This window comes from Lagenorhynchus albirostris, chromosome 14, assembly GCF_949774975.1.
Source record: "Lagenorhynchus albirostris chromosome 14, mLagAlb1.1, whole genome shotgun sequence".
In the NCBI taxonomy this organism is placed as follows: Eukaryota; Metazoa; Chordata; class Mammalia; order Artiodactyla; family Delphinidae; genus Lagenorhynchus; species Lagenorhynchus albirostris.
In genome coordinates this window covers 783,208-807,888 of record NC_083108.1, presented here as the reverse complement: position 1 = coordinate 807,888, position 24,681 = coordinate 783,208, and the positions used below count along the sequence as shown (strand labels likewise).

The window sequence follows — 24,681 nt, the reverse complement described above, 5'->3', positions numbered from 1 at the left end:
CCACCCGGAGGAGCGGAGCCCCCGCCCGCTCACTTCCACTTTGCCCACCCGGTGGCGGTGCGTGCCTCCCGGGCGCCGGAGTCCGTATGCACGGGGACTCGGGGCTGAGCTTCCAGGGCCGCTGTGCCTCCAAGTGGGTCAGACCGGTGTGCAGGCTTGGGCGCAAGTCTCTGCCTCGTCCCCGACTGGGTGGACCCGAGCGACAGCCAGTGAGTGGCGGGAGCGGTCGACCACTGTCAGCCCGCCACGGGCAGCGCTCGAGCACTGCGCGTCTGCTGCACCCTGGGAGGTGTGTGCTCGCCGCTGCGGCTGCGCTGCAGGGCAGCAGCCGTTAGGATCTGCCTCTGGCGGAGGAGGAGGGAAGGCAGGGACTGCTCTGAGGTGTCCGCTGAGTCAGGGCCTCTATAAATAGGGCACTGCCTTTGGCCCCGGGGACACAGCTTGCTAGGCTAGGACGTTTGAGAGTCTCCTGCAGCTCGTATGACACTGCAGCTTAGGTGTCCGAGGTTCGGGGCGCCTCTCAGTTGCAGGATGTAGACGCTAGCTAGAAGCGTGGACTGCTTTGACTTCTAATCAGGTCTTCTCCAGCCCAATTATTTTCTGTGCACTTGGAGGGGAATTTGGTGGTTTGCTTTCAGCTAACATTCACCTCCTCCCTTAATCCTAGGTCTTAGCTGATTTCCTACTGTAGATGGGAGAGCTGTTTGACGTTCTTAATTGGAGGGAAAGAAACAGGGGAGAAAGCGAGGGAAGAGCTGGAAAGGTCTTGTGGAACTAGAACCACTTAGGTCTACCTGGTGCCGGAAACACCGGCGACGGAAGCTGGCGCTCAGACCTGGCTGCGTGCGGGGCACTTGGGCGCCTCGTGGTGCGTTGTCTCCAGTCTCGGGCAGGCTGTGAGGGTGGGAGAGTGTTGGCAAGTGAGCGCGTCAGGACCGTGACGCAGTTTTCCAGTGTGGCAGTACTTCTGCAGAGGCGAGCATCTTTCCAGGGGGATTTAATCAGCTCCGTCTCCCTTTCAGACCAGGTTGCACAACCTTGGCCTGGTCTCTGCGTTTTCTCTCTCTGATGCCATACATTTCAGAGCGCTTTCTCGCTGAAGAACGAGCACACCTGACAGGTCCTCTCAGATCTGCGAGCCGCACCTAGCACACGGCTGTATTGTGTTCACCAGAGCGTGAAGCCGGCAGGAAAGGTGTCCAGCAGCACAGGAGCCACGTCCAAAAGCCCAGGTGATGACGGACCATCAGGGCTTGGCGTCTCTTTGGGGAGAGTGGCGACCAGGGCCACAGAGGGCTACGACTCCCTCTGCGGGGCGCCTGCGTTTCCGCGAGAGCCGCCAGGCGCGTGGCGGCCCTGCCCTGGACGCCACGCACAGGGCCAGCGGCGTGGGACTTCTAAGTGACCCCTGATACGAGTGCCCTCTTCACGTGGAGTCCCGAGGGACAGAGAGTGCCTGGTGCAGCCGTGCATCACGTCCAGGCAGAGAAGAACCTGGAAAACTGCTATTGGAGTAACCGTCTTCCCGTCGAGCTGAGAAGGCGGTTCCCAGTCCAACCTGACATCATTGCCAGCACACAGAAAACCCCAATGGCGAAAACAGCACCTGTGTGTGGCCTTCGGCTCCTTCCAGAGCGACGTTTACATACAGTCTCTGTTGACCTATTCAGCCTCACAGCAATCCTGTGAGGGGGCAAGACTGCCGATTCAGCCCCAGCGGACAAAGACGGAGGCTGCAGCTTAGAGAGAAACGTCACTCGACCTGCTCAGGACACAGCTGGTGAGTGACGGGACCAGGGACACCACCTTGACCCGCCAGTCCTGATTTCAACACTGTCTCTCTACTCTCAAGGCTGAGCTGTGTTATTGAGCTTTTCTTTTAGCCCACTAGAAATGCAGTGAGCAAAGACTCCTGCGCAGAAGTCCAGCTTCCAAGTATGAATGGCCTTGCGAGCCAAAGAGAAGCTGGTATATTTTTTTCTTCATCAGAGAATCTCTGGTTATTAACTGAGGCACTTTTGATGACCCAAGAAGGTCTGGAAGACAGGCAGGACTTCCAAAATGGTGGAGAGAGGACCTCACTGAGAGAGCACCCCCTAAAAAGCAGTAAAAACAGTGACGAAAGTTTCAAATCAATTATCCCAGAGTCTGAACATCAACCAGAGGCAGAAAAAACTGAAAAGCACTTATTCAAGGGAAACCGGACCTTGGTAATGAACGTGGGATCTGTGGTGCTGTAATTTGGGGCTACTCCCGTCCCCCCTCCCCAGCTCCATGGAGTGTAGCTGTGAAAAGCCAGCAGCTTCACTGACAGTGAAGGAGATTGGCTTCTTTGGGGCTCTGTTAAAAAACCCCATCCCCACAGCACAGTCAGTCCTTTGACTGGTTGTGAAGCTCCCTGGAAAAGCCTCGTTCCCAGGGCAGCATAAAAAGTAGCAGATGGCTGGGGTCATCCTCATTGGAGCTGCCCAAGGCTGTGATCTCAATTAGGGCAAAGGAGCCTGGCCAAGCTAGGTGACCACAGGGGATTCTGAAAACCCCTGACATGCTCCTGGGGGTCTGGAAGACTGCACACGTGCACATGGATATGTGCACACTCAGGAAGGCTGCACGCATGCATGTGGGTGTGTGCACGCTCAGAAGACGTGGGCAAGGAGAGGGCCCAGCCGTTCACCTGTGGCTCCTTCACCTCGCGACTGTACGAACAGGAGTGAAGCCCAGGCTGACTGTGAACTGAGGGCATGTCAGAGGCGGCCTTTGCACACATACCTCCTCGACAAAACGGGGAGGCCTAATGGTTCAAGGCATTCAGAGAAACCAGACTGATCCTTGAAGGACGCTAACCTGAGGGTGACCCCTAGGAAGCCAGGCTTAAGAATAAAAGCAAGGCTTTTAAAAAAAAGTGGAACAGAGAACTTCGCAGCTACACACTGCAGAGATACAGAATCTATGGAATTAGTCCAGGAAAGTCACTAATCAAATAAGCAACAACTAAGGAAAAAAAAGAATCCAGCAATAACACCAAATCCTGGATTGGGGGGGGGAGGGAGCTGATTGCAGAGCTGCTACGGTGTACTATCTCTGATGTCCAGTTTTCAACCAAAGAGTTATGAGACATGCAAAGAAACATGAAAATATGTCCCGTACACAGGGGAAGAAGCAACCCGCATGCAGTGGACAGTGTCCCTGAGCGGGCTCAGGTATCGGACTTTGTAGCAAAGCAAATCAGCCACCATAGAGATGCTCAAGGAACCAAAGGGAACTGCGTCTAGAGAATGAAAGGGAAGTGGGACAACTACGTCTGACCAAATGGAGATACATTTTCTAAAAGAGCCAAGTAGAAAGTCTAGAGTTGAAACATACAATAACTGAAATGAAAAAACATTAGAAGGGCTGAACAACATTTTGGAGCTGACAGCATAAAAGAATCAACAGACTTGAAGAAAAGTCAATAGGTTATCCAGTCTGAGGGATAGAAAGTAAGAAGATTAAAGAAAATTGAAGAAGTGAAACACCATCAGGCATACAAATGTGTGTATAATAAGAATCCAGAAAGAGAAGAAAGGGGTAGAAAAAGTATTTGAAGAAATAATGGTCAAAATCTTCCCAGATTGGAAGGAAAACATTGTAGACATCCCAAAAGGTCAACAAATTCCAAGTAGGATAAATTCAGAAAGTCACATCATAGCCAAACTGTCAAAAGTCAAAGAAAAGAGACAATTCTAAAAGCCACAAGAAAAAACCAAGTCATCAGGTACAGTACGTGGAATCTTCAGAAAGATCAACGGCTGACTTCTCGTTAGCAATCATGGAAGCCGGAAAGCAGTGGGACAGCATCCTCGAAAGCGCTCAGAGAAAACGACTGGTGGCCAAGAAGTTTCTATCTAGCAAAACTAGCCTTAACAATAGAGGAGAAGTAAGCAAAGACGCCATAGAGAATGTAGTGCCGTCAGACCTGGCCTACAGAAAGTACCAAAGGGAGTCCTTCAGGTTGACAGTAACTCAGGTCCACATGAAGAAGTAAAACACTGATAAAAATAATTACATAATTAAAAAAGCAACATAAGCATTCTAAGAAAGCATAAGACGATAATTACAAACCTGTGCTGATGGGCTTAGATAAAAATGTCATTTTTGTGACAATGATAGTAGAAAGGAAGGAGTAGGGAAGGAAGCTATATTGGAACAGTTTCTATATATTATTAGAAATAAGTATTAATCTGAAATAGATATTAAGTATACTGTAATCTCTAGAGAAGCCACTAAGAAAATGTTAAGAATATATGTAGTAAACAAAACAAAACAAGACCAAAAAAAGCATTTAAATGATACACTGGAAGAAGTAAACTTAGACCCTTACCTCTCACCTTACACGAAAAAGTTAACTCAAAATTGATGATGGACTTAAATGTAAGAGCTAAAACAAAACTTTTAGGAGATAACATATGAGAAAATCTTTGAGACCTTGGATTAGGCAAAGATTTTTTTAGATATGACACCAAGAACACAGTCCATAACATTTAAAAATTGATAAATTAGACCTCCTCAAAATTCAAAATGTTTGTGCTTCAAGAGATACCATTAAGAAAAAGAAAGACAAGGGAATTCCCTGGCAGTCCAGTGGTTAGGATTCAGCGCTTTCACCGCCAGGGCCTGGGTTCTACCCTGGGCAGGGAACTAAGATCCCACAAGCCATGCAGCATGTCCAGAAAAAGACAAGCAACGTACGAGACGAACGTATGATAAAGGGCTTATACTTAGAAAATGCAAAGAACACATATCTCAGTAATAAGACAAAAAGCCTAGTCAAAAACTGGGTAAAAGATTTAAATAGACATTTCTCCAAGGAATGCATATGAACGGCTAATAAATACATGAAGATATACTCAACATCATCAGTCACAGGGAATGCCAATGAGATACCATTGCATACCTGTAAAAAATAACAGAGACAATAGCAACTTTTGGAGAGGATGTGGAGAAACTGGAACCCTCACACATTACTGGTGGGGACACGAAACAGTGCAGCCACTTCGGCAGTGTCTCTAAAGTTGAACATACGTTTGCCCTAAGACCCAACAAGTCTGTGCTTAGGCGTCTGCCCAAGAGAAATGAACACATATGTATGTGCACACAAGGACTTGTGCACAAATGTTCTTAGCAGCATTATGTATAACATCCAAACATTTGAAACAACCTAAATGTCCAGCAACTAGGGAATAGATAGAAAACGTGTGATGTACCCATACAATGGAGTATTATTCAGCCAGAAGGAGGAAGGAAGCACTGAGTCATGCTAGGACATGGATGAACCTTGAAAACATCACACTGAATCGAAAGGCCAGACACAGAAGACCATGTGTTATGGTTCCATTTGTATGAAGATGTCCAGAAAGGCAACTCTCCAGAAGCAGCCAGCAGCCTGGCTTGGGGATGTTTCTGGTCTGATCTCTTATGCAGGTTCATTAAGTACAGTTTTGTTAAAACGCAGAAGGAGAAAAGTGCTTTTGAAGCGAAGGCTTGTGTTGAAGCGAAGGCTTGTGTGTGCCGTGCACGTTTCCCTCTGTCCGTGGAACACGCGCAGCCCTCTTTCAGGAGTGTTGGGAGAAAATTCTAATTCTGTGTTTATATGACACGAACATAATGCTGATGGGAGAGCTTCTCTCGTGGAATAAAAATGTGTGTGCTTCTCGTTACTTACCTGTTTAGTTAAATTAAGGATTCTCTTCATCAAAACGTGGGCCGCATGCAGGACCAGCCCCAGACGTTTGCCGACCGTGGTGACGTGGGTTCTTCACGTAGGCTGGGCACACAAAATCTTGAGTCCCTTTACCTTTTTCAGTTTGAATTTTGACACAACGTCCTTCCTTCCTTCCAGATTATAATGTGGACTCTTCCACACAGTAAAGAACAAAGAAAGTCTATTCCCCCTTTTAAAACATCCGCCCTTATCAGGCCCGGGGGACCCGGCTAATCACGGCCTGGTCCTGGGACAATGAGCCAAGCTGGCGGGCCAGGCCCCCCGCCTCTCCAGGACGTGGACGCTTATCGCTCCCAGAGCCCGGTGGCCAGCTTTCTTTTGTCCCGAAGCCGGGTAGACAGTGCTGGACGCAGCCCTTAGCCGGGACCTGGGGGGTTTTATCGGCCCAGCCTGCCCTCCCTCCCCACGAAGGCTGCCCCATCTCTGCCCTATCAGGCCCCACAGCCTGTTATTTCAAATACGCAGGAAGGGTGCCTGGAAGAGCCCTGGGCGACAGCTAGAAAGAGGCCTGGCAGGAGGAAAGAGGGGGAGATGCCGCCGGGGCGTCTGCAGCAGACGGGGGCCTCGGCTGTGAACCGCTGGCCCGACGGCTCCCTCTGCTGCCCTGCCGGGGGTAGGGGCTCCAGGGACAGCCCTGTTTCAAGGCCTGACCCGTCCTTTCTCCATAAGGCGGCTTGGCTGGCCGGCTAGTCTCGAGTCTCTGCAGAGAGTTTCAGCAGAGATGAGAGCTGGGCCCCAGCAGAGGCCTCAGGAGCTGACATCTCGCCTCTGACTGCGTTTGAGGTCGGAGCGTCCTGTGCAGACACGTGCGGCGTCTGCTCAGCTCGGGGACCAAAGTCTAGGGAATGAGAAGGTCACCTGGTGAGGGGCGGGGAGAGCACCCTCCTTCTCCCTCAAGGGTTTTCTCTGGAATCGGTTTTTAGGGAGGAGCCCAGGTAAGACAGCTGGCATCCTCGAGTGTTTAGGGAGAGAAATGAGACTTAAGGGCATTTCCTCTTAATTACTGTCCCTGGGCGAGACTGGTCAGGGAGGGACACGGAGCGTGGCCACGTGTCGGGGCCGCTGTCCGGAGGGGAAGGCCTGCCGTGTGCTGCTGTTGGCACGGCTCCTTGCTTTCACAGCGTCAAACTTAGAATCGCCTTTATATGTGCGTTCCTTCTTTTTCCACAGTAGCTGTTGCCAGCAAGCTGTAAACTACCCTCTATCACTCAGATTTAAGAACGTAAACTTTAAAGCAAATTAAACTCTTGTTGACATTGTAATAAAAATCAGAATGGAACCGGGCAGCTCAGGAGAAGCGAAGTCAGTTATTTTTGTGGATTTAAGATTGTTTTCTGGGATTCACAGGCTCCCAGCGCAGCGGAGTGATTTCCTCTTGGCAGACGGTCGGAGCAGAAGAGGCGGTGGACGTGGCTGGAGCGCGGTGGCCGCGGGGGGCGTCACCTGGGTGTTTGCTCTGGCGTCGGCAGGGGCGCTTGCAGCCGCCCTGGAACAGCCGCGGCCGGGCGGCTGGCCCGCATTGGAGGCGGGGTGCTGCGCAGGCGGTTTTAATGCGCTTTAGTTTGAGGAAAGAGCTCAAATCCTGTTGTCAGAGTCTGTCTGTTAACTCGGCCTTCGTGCTGGACAGAAAGCCGCGGCTGGGAGCACAGGTCGTCGTCCTTCAGAGCTCGTCCACTGATCAGGCCCCGAAACGCAGAGCAGCTGCCGCCCCCAGCCGTAGCCTGCGATGTTCTTGTGACACCGTCCTTCCCTCGCTGGAAACGGTGATTTCCACTGGATCACATGCCAGCTTTCCATCCTGCGAGCAGTTTCCTGCCGTGAAGCTGCGGAATCACAGAGCTGCAGGGAGACATGCGGATAGAAACTCCGCGATGGGTGAATGTGACAAGCTGGGCGGGCTCCCTGTGGATGGGCTTTGACCTGGGCTCGCGGGCAACCTCTCCCCAGCACCGCACCCCTGCCCTCACCTGCCGTGCCCTCTTCCGCATGGCGTCCTGTTTCTCTCTGCTTTCAAGGCCAGGTCGGCTCATGACCTCTGACTCATAAACAGGCCGACATCCACCGCCACCACAGTCGGCTGGAGCTGTCCGATCGCCACCGTTGCTAAGTCTTCAGAGCCGGCCTTGGGGTCACCCAGACCCCCTGGCTCCTACCTGCCCCGCCGGGACACGGCGACACAGAGGGCAGGAGCCGGGCCATGGGGCGCGAGCCTCGCTCCGCAGGCGGCGAGCACTTAACTAAGTGGTAGGAGGGTGAGGAGGAGACTTAAAAATGCAGGATGACATTCCTTCACGGAGCCCTTCACTGTCACTGGCTGGTTAGAGGACCCCCTGGATTTAGAAACATGTCCTGCTCACCACGGGGAATTTTACAGACACTTGTGGGATTTTTTAAGGAGTTTGCATCCCTTTGCTTGCATCAGTGATCTCCGCTGGACCAGGGCTTGCTAGATACACAGTGTTTTGATAAAACGTCTTGCCTGTGCTCTTGCGCAGGAAGCTTGTCCGACAGCTCATGGAGCAGCGGACGGTGGCCAGCAGGGAAGGCGTGGAGCTCAGAGCCCCAGCTCCTGGCCTGAGACTCCTGTCACTTCATCTTGGATCTCTTCATGCCCTGTGATGGAAATGGGCCCCGATTTATCCTTAAGCTCACTCTGAATCCCACGTGAAAGTCAGCACGGCTCAGGCACAGCGACGACCCCTCAAGGTGCTGCCATAAGGCCTCGTTTATCTTCAGTCTGAGTTGACACTTACTGTGAACTAATGTTCTACATAGTTTGTTCTCTACGTACTGTTTCCTTTCTTCTTTTTTTTTTAAGGACGTTATTTCAAGGCTTCTTCAGAAATCAAATTTAGATAAACAGAGAAGGAATTTAAATTTCCAAACACACAGCTCCGCCCCAGGGACAGGAAGATGATGTGCAGGTTACTGTGGTTGTAACTTCACAGCTGGGCAACAAGTGCTCTGAGGCCTGCAGGGCAGACCTTGCCCAGACTCAGCCTCGGTGAGGCTCCTGCAAGGGATTAATTCAACCTTCAAAGACGACAGAACCCAACCAGTATTTGCAGATTGCTTGCTCTGCTCCGGCATCGCAGGGCTGTCGAGACACATGATTGCATCAGACTCCTGACCCCTGCGAAGTTAGAGTGGGGTCTGGGAGAGCAGGTTAAACAGCTAAATAGTATTTAAAATATAAACAACAATTCAGGATGACAAAGCAGGGCTCCAGACAGTACCCGATTGGCTGCCTAGTAAATTACGGAGGCCAGTGATCCCAACGCTCTTGCTTTTAGGTTTGAGGGACTTAGAGATCATTTCAGGAAGGACTTTTCAGAGATGGGAGCTAAGCCTCAGAGGCTGTCTTCTCTACCTCAACTGGCGTCTCTGTTTCACTTGGGAAATTCAGTGTCACTGGGCCTGAGGCCTCTGCAGGATACATTTCCAGCCCTGGGATCCACGTCTGTCGAGTTCGGGAGCGGTCAATTATAGAACATCCTCCAGAAACCGGCCTGTAAGACCCTTCCCACGGGGATGTGCCCCTGGTGCCCCCCACCCCCCGGTGGTCCCCGGTCCACAGGCCTGTGCGTCCTTTCCGGGTTCTTGCAAGTGTCGCTAGAAGCGGCTGGGCCGTTCCTCAGGCTGAGAAGTGGGCTTGGGGCAGGGCGACTCTGCAGGGCTGCTCGTTTGGGTAAGCACCGGGGGCACGGCGTCATTACATGAAGTCGATTAGAGTGCGTGCATGCCGGTCCTGCTGATTTGATTTAGAGCTAACGAAAGCTCCAGTGATGTGCAATTACAAGAAACTTAATGGCCCTTTATACTGAAGGCAGCTTCCATGGCACCTAATATACTTTGATGAATTGCTCATTACGTGCAGTGTTGGAATAGCTTCTGTAAAGATTCATAATTGGATAATCAATACAAAAATGCAGTCTTGGTTTTTGCCTTTTTCCTACCCCCAGGTCAGTGTGTCCTGAGGATTGTGGGGCCTGTCTCAGTTGCCCGAATTTTCTGACTCCTCGCCTCCCTGTCTATCGGCCTGTTTTTTCCAAATTAGCAGTTTTGAGTCATTTGCCGGCTTGGTATTGCACACTTTCTTCACGCCGTCTGTGGTTTTTCTGTTCAGATCTTTACTGAGTGAGCAAACAGGATCTGCTGTCGGTTGCTTTTGTCAGCACTCAGAGGTACAGCGTGACCCTCAAGGCGGCCTCGGAGCCGTGAGGAGGGGCAGACTGGCCGCACGGAGGCGGCGGCGGGAGTGGGCTGGCGTCTGGTCTCGGGGGAGCGGTCGGCACGGGCTGGGGGCTGCCCGGGGGGCAGGTGGGCTGCAGGCACGGGCCCTGCGCACCCTCCGTGACGTCCGTCCTGCGCCTACTCGCGCCGGCCGCGGGTGGGGCTCCGGGCGCTTGGCCGACAGCGGCGCTTGGTGCGCAGGTGACCCGTGCGAGCGGGCGGACGGGGCGGCCGCCATGTTCAGGACCCGCGCGGGGCTCGGCAAGATTTGGGCCGGACGGTGGAGCCCAGGAGAAGGCTGGGGCCCTGCTACCGCGTGGCGGCCATGTCTGAGTCCGTAGGGACGGCGTGGGAGCCGGGAGCGTGCACCCGCACCCCTGACGGTGCGCGGGGGCGCGCAGGGCTCCCGAGGCCATGGTTTGGACCTTTTGCTGAAGTTGAACTGGAGGCGCTGTCCTGTGAACAGCCAAGGTGTCCACGCCGCGCCCCCGCTGCCGGCCTCGCCCCGAGCCACCGGGCCCCGAAATTCTTAGTTGTCCTTCCAGAGCCGCCCCGACGATGCCGGGCCCGGACGACACCCACGCCCGGACTGTCCTCCTTAGCTGCGGAGGGCGAGCGCTGCTCTGGGCAGGGACGCGGGAAGGGGCCAGGGCGGCGTCTGCTCCCCACAGCCGAGGCCTTGCGGTCCCAGCGCTCTCAGAGCTGGAGCCCTGACGGACGCACGGCCCTGGTGGGCCTGAGGCCCCGGCGCATGCGGGGAGGACGGCGGAGCATGGTGAGCTCGCGCGACCCCGCAGGAAACAGTGAGGCCCGGTCGTCGGATCGCGGCCCTCTCCCCTCCCCCCGCGGCCTGTGCACCCTAAGTGGAGGTGGTCTCGCAGGAATTCAGTCTAGGAAACGGGGAGTTGCACCAATAATAATTTAAAATACTGCTTTAAAAGCAGTATCGCCTGCAAACTATACCGATACAAGTGACAATCTCTGCGTGTTACTTCAGTTCTTTTCTCAACGCCCCGGAGGAGCCGGGCTGCTCCCAGTGGGCGAGCGCACCTGTGCCCTCCCTGGGCTGCCCGGGGCCTGTGGTGCAGCACCTCTTCTCAACGGTTTGAACGATAGCTTAGAATAGTTTGAAGGTGAGAAAAGTGTGCTTTTCTGTCCACAGGGGTGTAGGCGTGGCCTTTACGGCAGCAGCTCTGGAAAATTGTCTTTAAGGTAAATCTCTTCTGTGGTACCGAAGGTTTCCTGTCTGCCCCCTGTCCATCCCCCAACTAGCCCAGGGCCCCCCAGACTCTCGTGGGCTCAAATCCAGTCGCTGGGGATCTACTTAGAACGTTCAGTGGGTCTGGGTGGGCCTAAGCGTTGGCATCCTCCCAGCTCAGGCGGCACGAGGACCCGGCCTGGGCAGCGGGGCGTGGCCGGGGGTGGGGAGCGGGGGGTGATGGCCGGGCAGGGCGCGGGGCCCTCGTGTCCCTGTCGCCGCAGGACCGTGGGTGCTGAGCCAGCCCGTCCCCAGCTTCTCTCTGATCGTGGTGCTGTTGCTGAATTATGAAAATTCCAGACGTCTGCTGGGGCAGAATGGACAGCGTAAAGGGCCCCGCAGCCCCTCACCCTGATTCAAGGCCGGGTGCCGGGGGGTAGTATGGCACTGTCACTGCATCTGCCACCTCGTGCCGAGATGTTTAAAAATCAGTCCCGGACTCACATCTTTCACCGTGTCCCTCAGACACAGGCATCCTTTTTGTTTTTTCCATTTGTTTTGGCTGCGTTGGGTCTTCATTGTGGTGCGCGGGCTTCTTATTGCGGTGGCTTCTCTTGTTGCGGAGCATGGGCTCTAGGTGTGCGGGCTTCAGTAGTTGTGGCTCGCAGGCTCAGTAGTTGTGGCGTTCAGGCTCAGTAGTTGTGTTGCACGGGCTTAGTTACTCCGTGGCACGTGGGATCTTCCCAGACCAGGGCTCGAACCCGTGTCCGTTGCATTGGCAGGCGGATTATTAGCCACTGCGCCGCCAGGGAAGTCCGACAGGCGTCCTTTTAAACGGCCATTTTTTACACGATCACACCTAACAGAACTACTGATGATGCTCGCGTGAGGTGAGGGTTTAGTTCAAGGTCACGGTTAGCTTTGAGGTGTGGTTTCTTTTCCTGCGAACCCAGGGTCTTCCTGTGCTTCCTTCACGAGCAGCATCTTCTGACCAAAACTGGCGCCAGGTGGGGGGTCGGGTCCCAGGGGGGCCCAAGTGCCCCAGACTCGGAGTGGGCGTGTCTGACCTCACTGTCCCTTCTGACGCCCCACAAAGTAAGACCAGCCACGTGGTGTGTGTCTTGGGCCTTAGGGCGCCCTGACGTCACGTGCCCGCCACCAGAGCAGGGCCTGTGCTCCCGCAGCCGGGTGACGGGGGCAAACCTGCCAGCCCACGGTGGCTCCTCGTCCGCGTGCATTTATTCTATTTTATTTTTTAATTAAAGTGCTTTTAAATTTGTTATTTATCCAACTCTGTTAATTGTTGGAATAGGAATTTCATCACTGGGGCAGCGTGTTTTCTAGCGGCACAGAGCAGGCCCTGGAAAAATGCTGTTGGTGATTTAATGACCCCAGCGAGTAAAGCAGAGTGAGTTTGGCACAGATGAAATAATGGCGCCGGTCACATGGAAAGCGTTCACTGGCGCACACCAGTGGGAGGGGGGGCGAGCCAGGGGACCCTCCCGGTCAGGTGGCCGCCCCCTCCCCACGGGCCCTGGAGTTTCCACGCGGGGCGTTTGCGCTATTTGGCGTATTCAGGCTAAATAAGGAAGCAGCCACGGAGGTAGGACAATTATTCTGTTTTAATGGCTGGCAGCTCCACCTAACAATGGTGTCCATCAGAGCCAAGCCTGCATCCAGCTGGGAGGGTCATATTTTATTAAAACCGTGACTTGTCGTCATCCAGTCCCTCCGCTGTCCCATTCTCTCCTTCCAAAAATAGCAGGCCCCGTGGCAGTGGCTTATTATGATTAAAAAGATAAAAATAAGTGAAGGCTGAAATAGGTCCAGGACACCCGAGGTAACACGAGAACTTACTTTTTAATGAAACTTGAGAAACTGTTTTATTTTCCACTGCTTCACAAAGCATCTCTGGAAAAAAAACAGAAAAGCAGAAAAGGATTTTAGTGATGTTGCAACTCTGCATTTTCAGAATTACAGCAGTTGTGATGCGCTCATGGCAAAATCACCGTTTTCAGCCCAGAGTCTCACGGAGGCAGCGCCTCCCGAGGTGGGTGGGCGGGGCGGCTGGTGGACCAGATGCGGCCACACTGTGGACACAGAGGCCACCGGACCGGGGAGACGACTGACCCGGGCCCACCTGTGGGGAGGCGGACTTGCCAGGAGGCCGCCTCTTCCCAAGACACTAAACACCCACACGGGAGCCACCAGCTCACGTTTCCTGCACCTGAGCTGACGCCCCCTCCCAGTGGCACCGGAGCACGTGCTTCCCTGGCTGTGCCCTGATCTCTGAATTGCGGCTTTAATCGTGTTGAACCTCGGCTTAGCTCACGTCCACTTTGCTCCCCGAAGTGAGAACTGCGTGTAAATGCGCAGTGCAAGCGGGGACGGTGTGTGTCCATCACCTGGGGCACGTGTGTCCCAGCGGTAACAGAGTCGCCGCAGTGACAGTCCGTACGTCCATTAGGATTCTCAGCCACCACCAAGGGGCTTCCTTATCCAAGAATCGTTAGATCTGCAGGCTTAGCGCAGCAAATGGCATCTGGAGACTTCCTAGAAGTTAGCTCTTTAAGAAGAGATTTGGCCTGAGACATCTTTACTTCTGTCCACCCAAATTATCATCCTCTTAGGTTACAATACTAACTTCAGCCAAAGGTGTATTTTCTGGGAAAGTTAGCAAATAGTTTTTTTAATTATCTTTTAGTTATAAGAATGGGAAAGAATGTCCTTCCTGTTTTGTTTTGCTCTTCAAAAAGCTATTTTGGCTTTCCCTTAAAAATAAAAATGTTTTTGATGACTTGTCCTCTGGAAGAATACGCATTTTTCTGTCCCTCGGAGGAAAATGGAGTGGGCAAGTAACAGTAGCTTTTGTGCCATGCGTTTATTTCTGTAGAGTGTTTAATTTGATGGTGAGCTTTGACGGAAAGAATCGTGGTACCTCATGCAGCGTGTGGTGGTGTGTTGGAACGGGGATGGGGACAGAGCTCTACGGGGCCCACAGTGGAATCGCCAAGACCTTCTTTGTTCCCTGGATTGCTCTTGTTTAAAGGACATCGATGCTTTAAAGAAATCGTTCTCTCCGTGAAAGCAGCATCGCAGAACGTTGTAAAGCCAGAGATGGAAAGAATGACAGTATCCCTGCTGGGCTGGCTGGTTTACTAAGTAGCAGCAGATAAATACTGTTAGTTTTTAACAATTCATAGTACAGTTCATTTCCTTATTGGAACTGACATAACTATTGGAAAAGAGAAAGACGCTTTAAAGTGTGTTGTATGTAGTTAAGTATGTAATCATGGAATTTGGCTAGTGTGATAAGCTATATCAACAAATATGTTTTTTTTTAATTCACACAAAGGTATTATTTGTAAAGTATGGTCCTTATCCGAGTTAATTAAGCTTTTTTTTCTAAGCGAGGATTAAACAGTGTGGCTAGGTTAACACTGCTGAACTAGATTTCTTATTCTCTAACCTCAAGCCCAGGCCTGAGAAACTAGGATGGTGTCTGTGTGAAGGCCAGCCGGAAGGTTCTAGCACCTGCTTCTCCTGGCCCTTCCTTCCCCAAGCCCCGCAGGCAGGGCCACGTCTCTGCTGGGGTCCCGACAAGGGAAAGGGACAGAGCCCACCACCCGCTCCCAGCCTGGGGCCAGGCACAGGCAGCTTTCCCGTTGCTTTTTCCGGTCGTCACTCACAGCTGTGTCCGATGAGAGACTAGCGACACTGCCGGTTCTCTGACCAACGAAAGGACGTGGCTGATGTTCTCATTAACCTGAAAACCCTACACAGATACTGGTTCTGATAATAAAGGGATCCACACACACGTTGTTAGGAATAAGGAAACTGAAAGAGTTGAGGTGGCCCTGTCCCTCATCCCGCTTTGTGTCTTGTGGTTGAACCCAGACTTTGCATTAACTGCAGACCAGGGCGGCTGCCACTCACACGCCCAGTCGTTTTCTCTTTTTCCGACAGTCGGTAAATTGAAAGTTCACCAGAAGGTGCTAGAGCACTTCTCTTCCCTTTACCCATGCAGGATGGCGAGCCCGCTGATGGAGGCTTCTCAGCGGTCATCCTGCCACATTGAGACAGACCGAGGGGCTGCCCTGTCGCCAGCCCCTCTGCCCGGGCTGCCCCCCCCAGGGAGGCCCCTGCCGTCCCCGCTGTGTGAGCACTGGTGCATCTCCTGCCCTCTCTGGTCCCATCCAAAGTAAGAATCAGAGCAGTAGCTGCCCCCCAGAGCTGGGAAGATGCGGGGGCATGCCTTTCCCAGCACACAGAACTCTAACCCAGGAGGAATCTGTTTCTCCCTCTGACATGACTGAGGAGTTCCCCGATTCTTGGGGCAGAAAGGGGCCTTAGTCAAGCCTCCTGTTGTCACAGAGAAAACCTCCAGGCCCCACAGGGGCAGGACAGTCTCAGGGGGGCTTTGGAGGCAGAATGAGGAAAGGACGGGTGGCCTTTGTCCAGCACTTTACCCACAGCGTGTTCAGGGCGAAGGCCTTGTATCAGGTTTTCTAAAGGAAGGTCACAGGCTGCTCACACGTCTCTGAGTGATGGTTTGAATGCTACAACGTGGACATGGCAAGAACTTAGGTCTGAGAGAAGTTGAAACAGTAAAGGATGCTTGGCTTCGAGGTTGCCCACTGGCGTCGGAGGAGCCGGGGCCCAGGTGCTGCCCAGGGAACCCGGGCCAGGCCGTCTTTAGAAACAGCTCCACCTTGAAGCCCTCTGTGGCTTCTGTCGCTCCGTAGGGGTTGCTTTATATTTTGACTCTGACCACGTGCTGTCCTGTGTTTCCTGGGGTGTCGGGGACCTGCTGGGTGTCAGGACCCTGGGCTTTCCGTCGTAGTCATTCTTTCCTCTCGCAGAGCAAAGTGATGTTATTATCACTGTGGTCCAAGTCCCGATTATTCAGAGTTGAACACAGAAGCATATCTATCGCTTCTTCACTTAGAGTCAGGGAAGCGGGACTGCTGCTGATAAAGTCCTGGGACCGATAAGGCCATGACGCTGGCTGTGAGGACCCGCCTCGGGGCTGGGAGGGCGAGAGGCCCCCCGCAGGCCACGGCCCCCGCGCTTCGACGGCCGGCCGCTGCTGCTCGGATGTCAAATCTGAAAACCAAGTCAAGTCGGGTAGAATAGTGAGAAGAGAAGGGTGAGAAGCCCGCCAGGTGCCTCGGCGCGGGGCAGCTCTCGCTCAGAGCCTCCCCGGGCTGCTCATGTGACAGGCTGGCGCGGCTGCGGCGTTGGGTGACGTTCCTGCGACAGCGGCCAGCACGCCCCCTCCTGGCGCCGGTACCTGCCCCAGCAGGTTGGTACCGACCAGCTCATCCGCCGTCGGTTCTAGAGCCGGGGCCGCGCTGCTGGCGTGTGGCTCCCCAGGGCAGGGGAAGTAGTCCTCGGTCACCTGCCACTTGTCCTCCTTTTTGGAAAAAAGTTTCTGAAGCACGTAAAAGCTATACAGGAAAAATGACTGAAAGAAAAGGTCTTTTTAGCTCAGACACAGCACTGTGTGTGTGTGGTGGCTGGCGGGTGTGTTGATGTTTTGTTCTGTTGAAAGAGAAATGTGCACAGGAAAGGAAAGCAGTGGCTGTGCCCTCGCCTCCCCTCGCCTCTGTGTTCTGACCGGCTTCGCCGCGGAGGACGTGAGGACCAGGGACAGAAGGGACCTGGGGGTGGGGGCAGGCCCGGGAGGAGGGGACGAACAGGCAGGGGTCCCGAGGGCTGGGCTGTGCCCGTCCACCTTTCCCCTGCGCCTTCCCGACTTTCCCGGTGAGCACTGAGAGGAGAGCAGTTCACGCCGACCCTGTGGATCTGCCCGTGGAGCCGGGAGGGAGCAGCCTGGAAGCTCCCAGAGCCGCGGGGTGTGCGGCCCCGAGTCCCGATCTCAGCTTCTCCCCTGTCACTCAAGGGCAGCGGCCCCGTTCCCACTGGCCAGGCCTCCATCGTCACACTGCCTGCCTTGTCTTTCTCGAGGGGTTGCTGCAGAATGAAGAATGATGTACGTGCGAGGGCTTAGAAATGAACGCTGAAGGCTGCGTAGGTGTTGGGTAAATCCGTGGTTTGTTCGTTCCTTAAGATATGTCTTGAGATCCTTAGTTTAGCATTCAGAAACCAAGCACTCAGAAACGTGGGAGCACTTTGCTTAAAGGTTAGGCGTCGAGAGGGGAGAAATACATAAAAACTGTTTGGACTCACAGTTCCTTTTAGGTTTGCACTGTTCTCAAGAGAATCACACAAAACCCACACGTGAAACCTGAGAGATGAACCATGGATGTTTCACTACAACGTGAAGCTCTGACGCCAACTGTTCTCAAAGGGGGGCTCAAAAGAAGAAACTCAGATATGAAAGTACAAATATTTTACTTTAAAAAGGACGTTTCACCTTATTAGTTAATTTACATGCTCATTTACGAATAGCAGAGACATCTTTCTATAGTGTCAGGAAGGATATTTACAAATGTCATGCAAGTACAGGTGAAAAGCTATGCCTGTACTTTGTACATGTTAGTTTTGGTATTTTAAAAAATGCTGACTTCCTTTTCTCTCAATTCCAGATTTATATAGAGAGGTGGATTTGTGTGTGTGTATCAGATATACACATAACACCCTGCGTACATACCCCAGATTGAAACAACAATTCAAACTGCCACATGAGTTTTAGAAAAAAAACAAGAGTTTCCACCTTAGGAGCATTTTAGAGAAAAATTAAATATAAGGGAAAAAACCCTTCTTATTAAATTGTGGTATAACAGCTCACCACATCCTGTTGCAAGGACATCTGACGTGAAGCGGAGCAAAGGTTCCTCTTTCAGGTTCCTGACGATCCGTGAGGGTCACATGTTACCTGCAGTTCAAAATACTTCTGTAAAGATAAAAAAACCTCTGTGTCGGTGGAAAAGCTGAATAAGAAGATGGAAATTATCAGTAGAGAGAAGACATTGTGGGAAATCGTAGGTGTCATCGGCACAACCATATCAAAGAGAGAAAGCCACCCCCAAAATAACCCACACAGAGCCCCGCGGCCGGGACTGATACGGGCTCGGACCCATGACCTCACGGAGGGAAGATAGGATGTGGCTGGGAGGCGGCGGGGCCCCAGGACCCTGTGCTTCACGCCCTCGCCCACCGTCAAAGGCCCCTCCACCTCAGCAGCCCTTCCCTGATGTGGTCTTTCTTTATCCATCTGTGAAATGGGACCGTCATGGCTTCCCTACAGGGTTCCTGTCCAGATTGTGTCTCTGGAAGAGAGTGAGGTCTGGGCGTCCACCCTCAGCCGTGTGGACGCTGTGTGAAGCGTCATCTGCCGTGGGGCTCCTGGCCGTCCAGCTTCACTTTGGGCAGCTGCCCGGCTCAGGCCCCGCGGCGCTCAGGGAAGATGCTGGAGGATGTTTGTGCGTGTGGGGTGGTTCTTGAGTCTGTTCCTAAAAGGAATGAAACCCTGTGACTCCAGCCTGACCTTGCCAGGTGTGGACAGCAGTGGGTCCAGCTGACAGGTTGTCCTCAGGGAGGCTCGTCAGATACCACTGACCCGCCGTGATGGGCAAGAGCTTCGGCTGCCCTGGCGCATCCCGTGCCGCTCTCCTGAGGGCTCCCGACGGGGCCAAAGGAGGACAGGGCCGAGCCTCACTCAGAGAGTAGCCACGCCATGGCCTGCGTCTGGGCCCAGAATGTCCAGGACACATCGAGCAATGGCGCCCCCTCCGAGGTTCAGGTGCCCCAGTGGGTAGTAGGGGGAAGCCCACTTCTGAGGCTCCTTCCCCTTTTCTCTTGTCAGACAGATGTTATTTTTCCTGTGGTCTGCATAACCCTGAGTAACTAAAAGATTCGCAGCTACTCTGCTGCTGCCTTACTACCCCTCAGGCCTCCCTCCCAATTCCCCTCATTATTACTCCTCAGGCCTCCCGCCCAATCCCCTTCATCATTACCCCTCAGGCCTCCCTCCCAATACCTGTCATTATTACCCCTCAGGACTCCCTCCCAATTCCCTTCATTATTACTCCTCAGGACTCCTTCCCAATTCCCTTCATCATTACCCCTCAGGCCTCGTTCCCAATTCCTGTCATTATTACCCCTCAGGCCTCCCTCTCAGATCCCTTCATTATTACCCCTCAGGCCTCCCTCCCAATTCCCTTCATTATTACTCCTCAGGTCTTCCTCCCAATTCCATTCATTATTACCCCTCAGGCCTCCTTCCCAATTCCCTTCATCATTACCCCTACGGCCTCCCTCCCAATTCCTGTCATTACCCCTCAGGCCTTCCACCAATTCCTGTCATTATTAACCCTCAGGCCTCCCGCCCAATTCCTGTTATTATTACGCATCAGGCCTCTTTCCTAATCCCTTTCATTATTACTCCTCAGGCCTTCCTCCCAATTCCCTTCATTATTACCCCTCAGGCCTCCCTCCCAATCCCCTTCATTATTACCCCTCAGGCCTCCCTCCCAATCCCCTTCATTATTACCCCTCAGTACTCCCTCCCACTCCCCTTCATTATTACCCCTCAGGTCTCCCTCCCAATTCCTGTCATTATTACCCCTCAGGCCTTCCTCCAAATCCTGTCATTATTACTCCTCAGGCCTCCTTCCAATCCCCTTAATTATTACCCCTCAGGCCTCCCTCCCAATTCCTCTCATTATTACCCCTCAGGCATCCCTCCTAATCCCCTTCATTATTACCCCTCAGGCCTCCCTCCCAATCCCCCTCATTATTACTCCTCAGGCATCCCTCCCAATCCCCTTCATTATTACCCCTCAGGCCTCCCTCCCAATCCCCCTCATTATTACTCCTCAGGCATCCCTCCCAATCCCCTTCATTATTACCCCTCAGGCCTCCCTCCCAATACCTGTCATTATTACTCCTCAGGCATCCCTCCCAATCCCCTTCATTATTACCCCTCAGGCCTCCCTCCCAATCCCCTTCATCATTACCCCTCAGGCCTCCCTCCTAATCCCCTTCATTATTACCCCTCAGGCCTCCCTCCCACTCCCCTTCATCATTACCCCTCAGGTTTCCTCCCAGTCCCCTTCGTTATTACCCCTCAGGCCTCCATCCCAATCCCCTTCATGATTACCCCTCAGGCCTCCCTCCCAATTCCCTTCATTATTACCCCTCAGGCCTCCCTCCCAATTCCCTTCATTATTACTCCTCAGGCCTCCCTCCCAATCCCCTTCATGATTACCCCTCAGGCCTCCATCCCAATTCCCTTCATGATTACCCCTCAGGCCTCCCTCCCAATCCCCTTCATTATTACCCCTCAGGCCTCCATCCCAATCCCCCTCATTATTACTCCTCAGGCCTCCCTCCCAATTCCCTTCCTCATTACCCCTCAGGCCTCCCGCCCACTCCCCTTCATTATTACCCCTCAGGCTTCCATCCCAATTCCTGTCATTATTACCCCTCAGACATTTTTCTACCCCTCTTGCTGGTCTTACTAGAATCAGATTTCTGCTCTGGGACTTTCATTGTCCTAAACCCTTAGTGGGAAGGCATACCCCAGTTCTGTGTGGTACGATTGAACTTTCACGCCTCCTCTTCATGTGGGACCTTGTTTACCACTGTTCCCACCGTGCAGGGCCTGCTTTGAGGTTTTGACTCTAATTTCTCTTCTGGGTGGAGGTGGCCCCGCCGCCTCCCTTCCCCCCTCCCAGTAGCACCTGCCACCCTGTGGGAGGGACTCTGGCCCACGTGTGGCCCCAAACCTTTCGCTTTTCTCAGAACCGGTTAGGAAGCCCCACTGGGCCCACGGCCTAGGCTGCTTTAGGACAAATGCGATGGTGGCCACGAAAGCACCTTGTAAACTGCCGCTTGCTGAGTGAATACGGGGCGCAGGGCTCTGTGGTGCCGGTGCTGTCACACCTCGTGTGTGGGTCCCCCCCACACACACACACACTGTATCTTTCTAGTACGTTCCACACGCTTGGCCTGAGACAGAGACACCCTGCGTGCAGGTGCGGCCTGTCCTGACCCAGACCAAACCCCCAAGAGACCGGGACGTTGTGAGTGTTCTTGTCAGAATGTTCTTTCATGGCGACGTTCTGCGAGGTGTGGACGGAGAGGAGCTCTGGCCCTGGTGGCCCGAGTCCCGCCACCCCATGCCCCGGGCGGCCGAGTGGCACAGAGACGGCCCACCACCCAGGAGCTGCCCGCGCCCTGGGCCTCGTCCTGGCCTCCTTGGTGGCCGGGTGAGCACAGTCCCTCCGCTGTTTACCGTGCGAGGCAGGGCCGGCTGCAGAGGACGTGTGGTGCACATCAGGCGGCCATGTCGGTCAGGCGTGTCCCCTGCAGGCCGCTGCCTGGCGCCCCCTTCCCGCGTGCTGGCGGCCCCTCGGGAGGAGCCCGGGTCTGGGGTCCGCAGGGCGGGCTCCTGACTGAACCAGGGCCAGCGCGTTCTGTTATCAGTTCCCGTGACACAATTCCTGGTTCCCCCGCTGGGCCTTATTATTGTTATTCTTAAAAATAGTTGGGGGGGGGTGTTGAAAGGCAGTTTGGGGAAGGGAGTGGGCTCGGGAAACGCACTCCACTAATTGCTCCAGGAAGCCGCCCTGGGCTGGGCGGGGGCCCTGCAGAAACACACGTTTATCTGGCAGTAGAGGGAGCCCAGGCAGTTCCGTGACGCAAGCACGTCCCCACCTCTGAGCCCTGCGAGTGGTGGTGACAGCCTCTGGGCAGCATTTCCCCATCTGGTGCCGTGATGGGGGGCAGATGCCGTGCAGGTCACTCCCGTGGCCTTTGCCAGCTCCTCTCACTTCCCCTCCGGCTGCCAAAAATCACAGGCCGATCGTGGACACGAACAACGGGACAGACGTGAAGGAAGAGCCCCGAACAAAGGGAGGCCCAGGCCCGGGAGGCCAGCGCTCCTCCCCGAGCTGCCCTGGCCCGTCTGACCACGAGGCCACGGAGAGGGGCCCACGGGGCGAGGACTTCACCGGGGTGCTTCCGCTGCAGGGTTTATCTTTTGTTTTCGCAAACCTGCGGGAGCACAGGCTGCGCACCGGCGCCTGGGTCAGTTGTCGGGACCTGAGGCCGAGGCCTAACTGGTGTCTGGAATCACAGTGCCGGCTCCCGGGCAGCTGTGTCCTGCCGGCTCAGGACACCTCATCCTCTGGGGACACCTTTTCACAGGCTGAACATAACTGACTGATGGAATTTCTGGTGATTTATGTAAGCTCGTGTGCAGAGTCCTGTCTCTCTAATGCTCTCTATTTTTGTTTTCTTGCAGTAAACGAGATAATACGAAACGACCTCTCCAGTACCAACCTCCACTCGTAGTCGGCAATTGGGACTCTCAGAAGCTGCGTGGTGTTGATTCGACGGTGACAACTGAGTCAACAGACTGAACTCACACCTGGTACCACTCGGAACTTCCACCTTAGTGAAGGCTTAGATCATTCGTACAAAGAAGTAGCTCAAGGAAGGAAGAAAAGACCACTCCATCTTCTGAAGGAAAGTCATCTCAAGAAGGAGACGAAGGTGGGTGGGTAGGGGAAGCACAGAAGACAGACCGTGTGATGCGCCCCTCGTGACCGCAACCCGACGTGGCAGCCTGACCCCAAGCGTACCTTCAGGCACCCCTGCATTTCATACTGGAAGTGCCTTATTTAAGCAGACCGCAGCAGCCGGGCATCATGGGATTGAGCATTGAACTGGCTACCAGGAGAGTATCTGTAAGAGCAAAAGCTGTAAAGGCATTTCGTCATGAGGCTTCATCCTATGTATAAATTAAGAGAATACTGGCTAGCCGGGCATGGTGAGGAAAACCTAACACGTTTCCTACTTTCTTCACCTTTTCCTGGGCTGTAATATACAATTCTGTTGCCTTACTCGGTGCATTTCAGAACTCTTCCAAGGTGTCATCTCAGCTCTTTCATGACTGCCTTCCCTACCCTGTGTTACTCAAGCCTTAGGGCTGTTCATTATAGCATGTTAGGATTTTGTTTTTAATCTGGCTTCGAACATAGCACAGGTAAGTTGAATAGCACAAGGTAGGTTACTGGACAAAAAAAGAAATCTATCTGTCTCGGGATGGATCTTGAATTTGCATGCGTGTACATCTATAGCCGTGTATTTATGTATAAGCATAACGGAGGTGGTGATACTCACTCTTCGCCCAGCAAGGGCGTCCATGTCAGCAATAACCAGTATCCATTCTGGAAAATTCACCTGAGGCTCCAAACCCAGCTTCCCAGCCACTTCCGAGGGGGCGTCACCCACCCCCCGGGAGGTCTGTGTGTTTTCCTCTCCTGCAGTTAACCAAGCACTTTAAAAGCCGGGAGAGGTGCGTCCACAATACCGTCTGTTACCAAACAGCAAAATTGGAAAGAAACTATAAATAACGTTACAGAAGGAGTGTAATATATTTGTTCAGCTGTAAGATTATTATTTCACAGAAGCCTTATAACTCTGCTTCATCTAAGGAAACGATAACCAAAAACAGCGTTTAATATGTGGTGACTGTAGTGTGTTTCCAGACTAGTTACTGTTACCAGATAGGTTAGTGTGAGCTTTACTACTGCATTTTGTACCCTTAACAGCTTAGTACGCGTTATTGCTAGCAGTGACCTGTCGTTTCACGTAACCAAAAAGCATGGTTTTAACGAAAACATGTTTAACCTGATGACTGTGCCTTAGGAACTCACGCCCCCTCCTGGAACTCCGCCCAATCGGCACCCTCGGGGGAGGTGACAAGTCCTGTCACCAGACTCGGCGTTTTGGTGGGGAAAGCGCTCTCCCACAGAAAGAATTATTTTAAAAATGTTCTTCTGTACGATCATGTCTTACTTTTTTTTAAGTCACAGAACCGAAAATCTGAAAGCCATATTTGTAACATTTGCACATTACTGTGAAGAGCTGAAGATATATGGCTTCGTGTACATATGACCCTGCCTTCCCGCCTGAAGCCCTGCCCTGCATTTAGCCTCCTAGGAGTTGCATGAGACATTTCTCGGGAGACTGTCCTATGGAAAGGAAGTGTTTGATACTGTGTTAGCTCTCTTTGTAGTTAGAAAATCGATTCAATAAAGCAATATTTTTTTGCTGGACAATCTTAGTTTGAGAGTGATTCTTCCCACGTGTGGAAAATCCTTCTCTGTTCTTAAGCGCGTTCTCTGCTGTAGGTCCGTGTACTTCTGTGTCTGTAAGAGGGGCTTCCCGCTGAGCAGTGTGAGGGGTGTGTCTTTCCTCCTTCCACGTCGGGGAGGCCGTCAGCATCTCTGCCCAGAGACGGAGCCTGGCGAGGCCTCCCACGCTCACAGGAGACCCGCCATCGCCGTACAGGACGAGGCGAGTGGCCGCCTGGCTTTGCCGTCTCCTTCTACTTCTTGCAGCACCCTCCCTGCCCCTACCCCCAGCCCCTGCCTCAGGCTTGGGTGGGAGAATAGCATCTAGTTGTTGATAAAGCAAGCGTGACACCTGGAGCTTCTCTAGGGATGAGTGCCCTGAATTATGGAAACAATATCTTGCATTCAGGACTTTCAAACCGCAAGAATTCCTGTTT

General features: G+C 53.2%; 1 protein-coding gene across 5 annotated transcripts in view; it reads left to right on the top strand.

Moving 5' to 3' along the window:
- Positions 1-24,229, top strand: part of NFATC1 (nuclear factor of activated T cells 1) — a 102,056-nt gene extending 77,827 nt beyond the window's left edge. For all 5 annotated transcript variants that reach the window (XM_060121842.1, XM_060121839.1, XM_060121844.1 and 2 more), the window contains one exon: positions 22,408-24,229. In XM_060121842.1, coding sequence (XP_059977825.1) covers positions 22,408-22,410 — 3 coding nt within the window. In that variant the 3' untranslated portion in view covers positions 22,411-24,229. The remainder of the gene's footprint in view (positions 1-22,407) is intronic.
- The last annotated feature ends 452 nt before the right edge of the window (positions 24,230-24,681 follow it).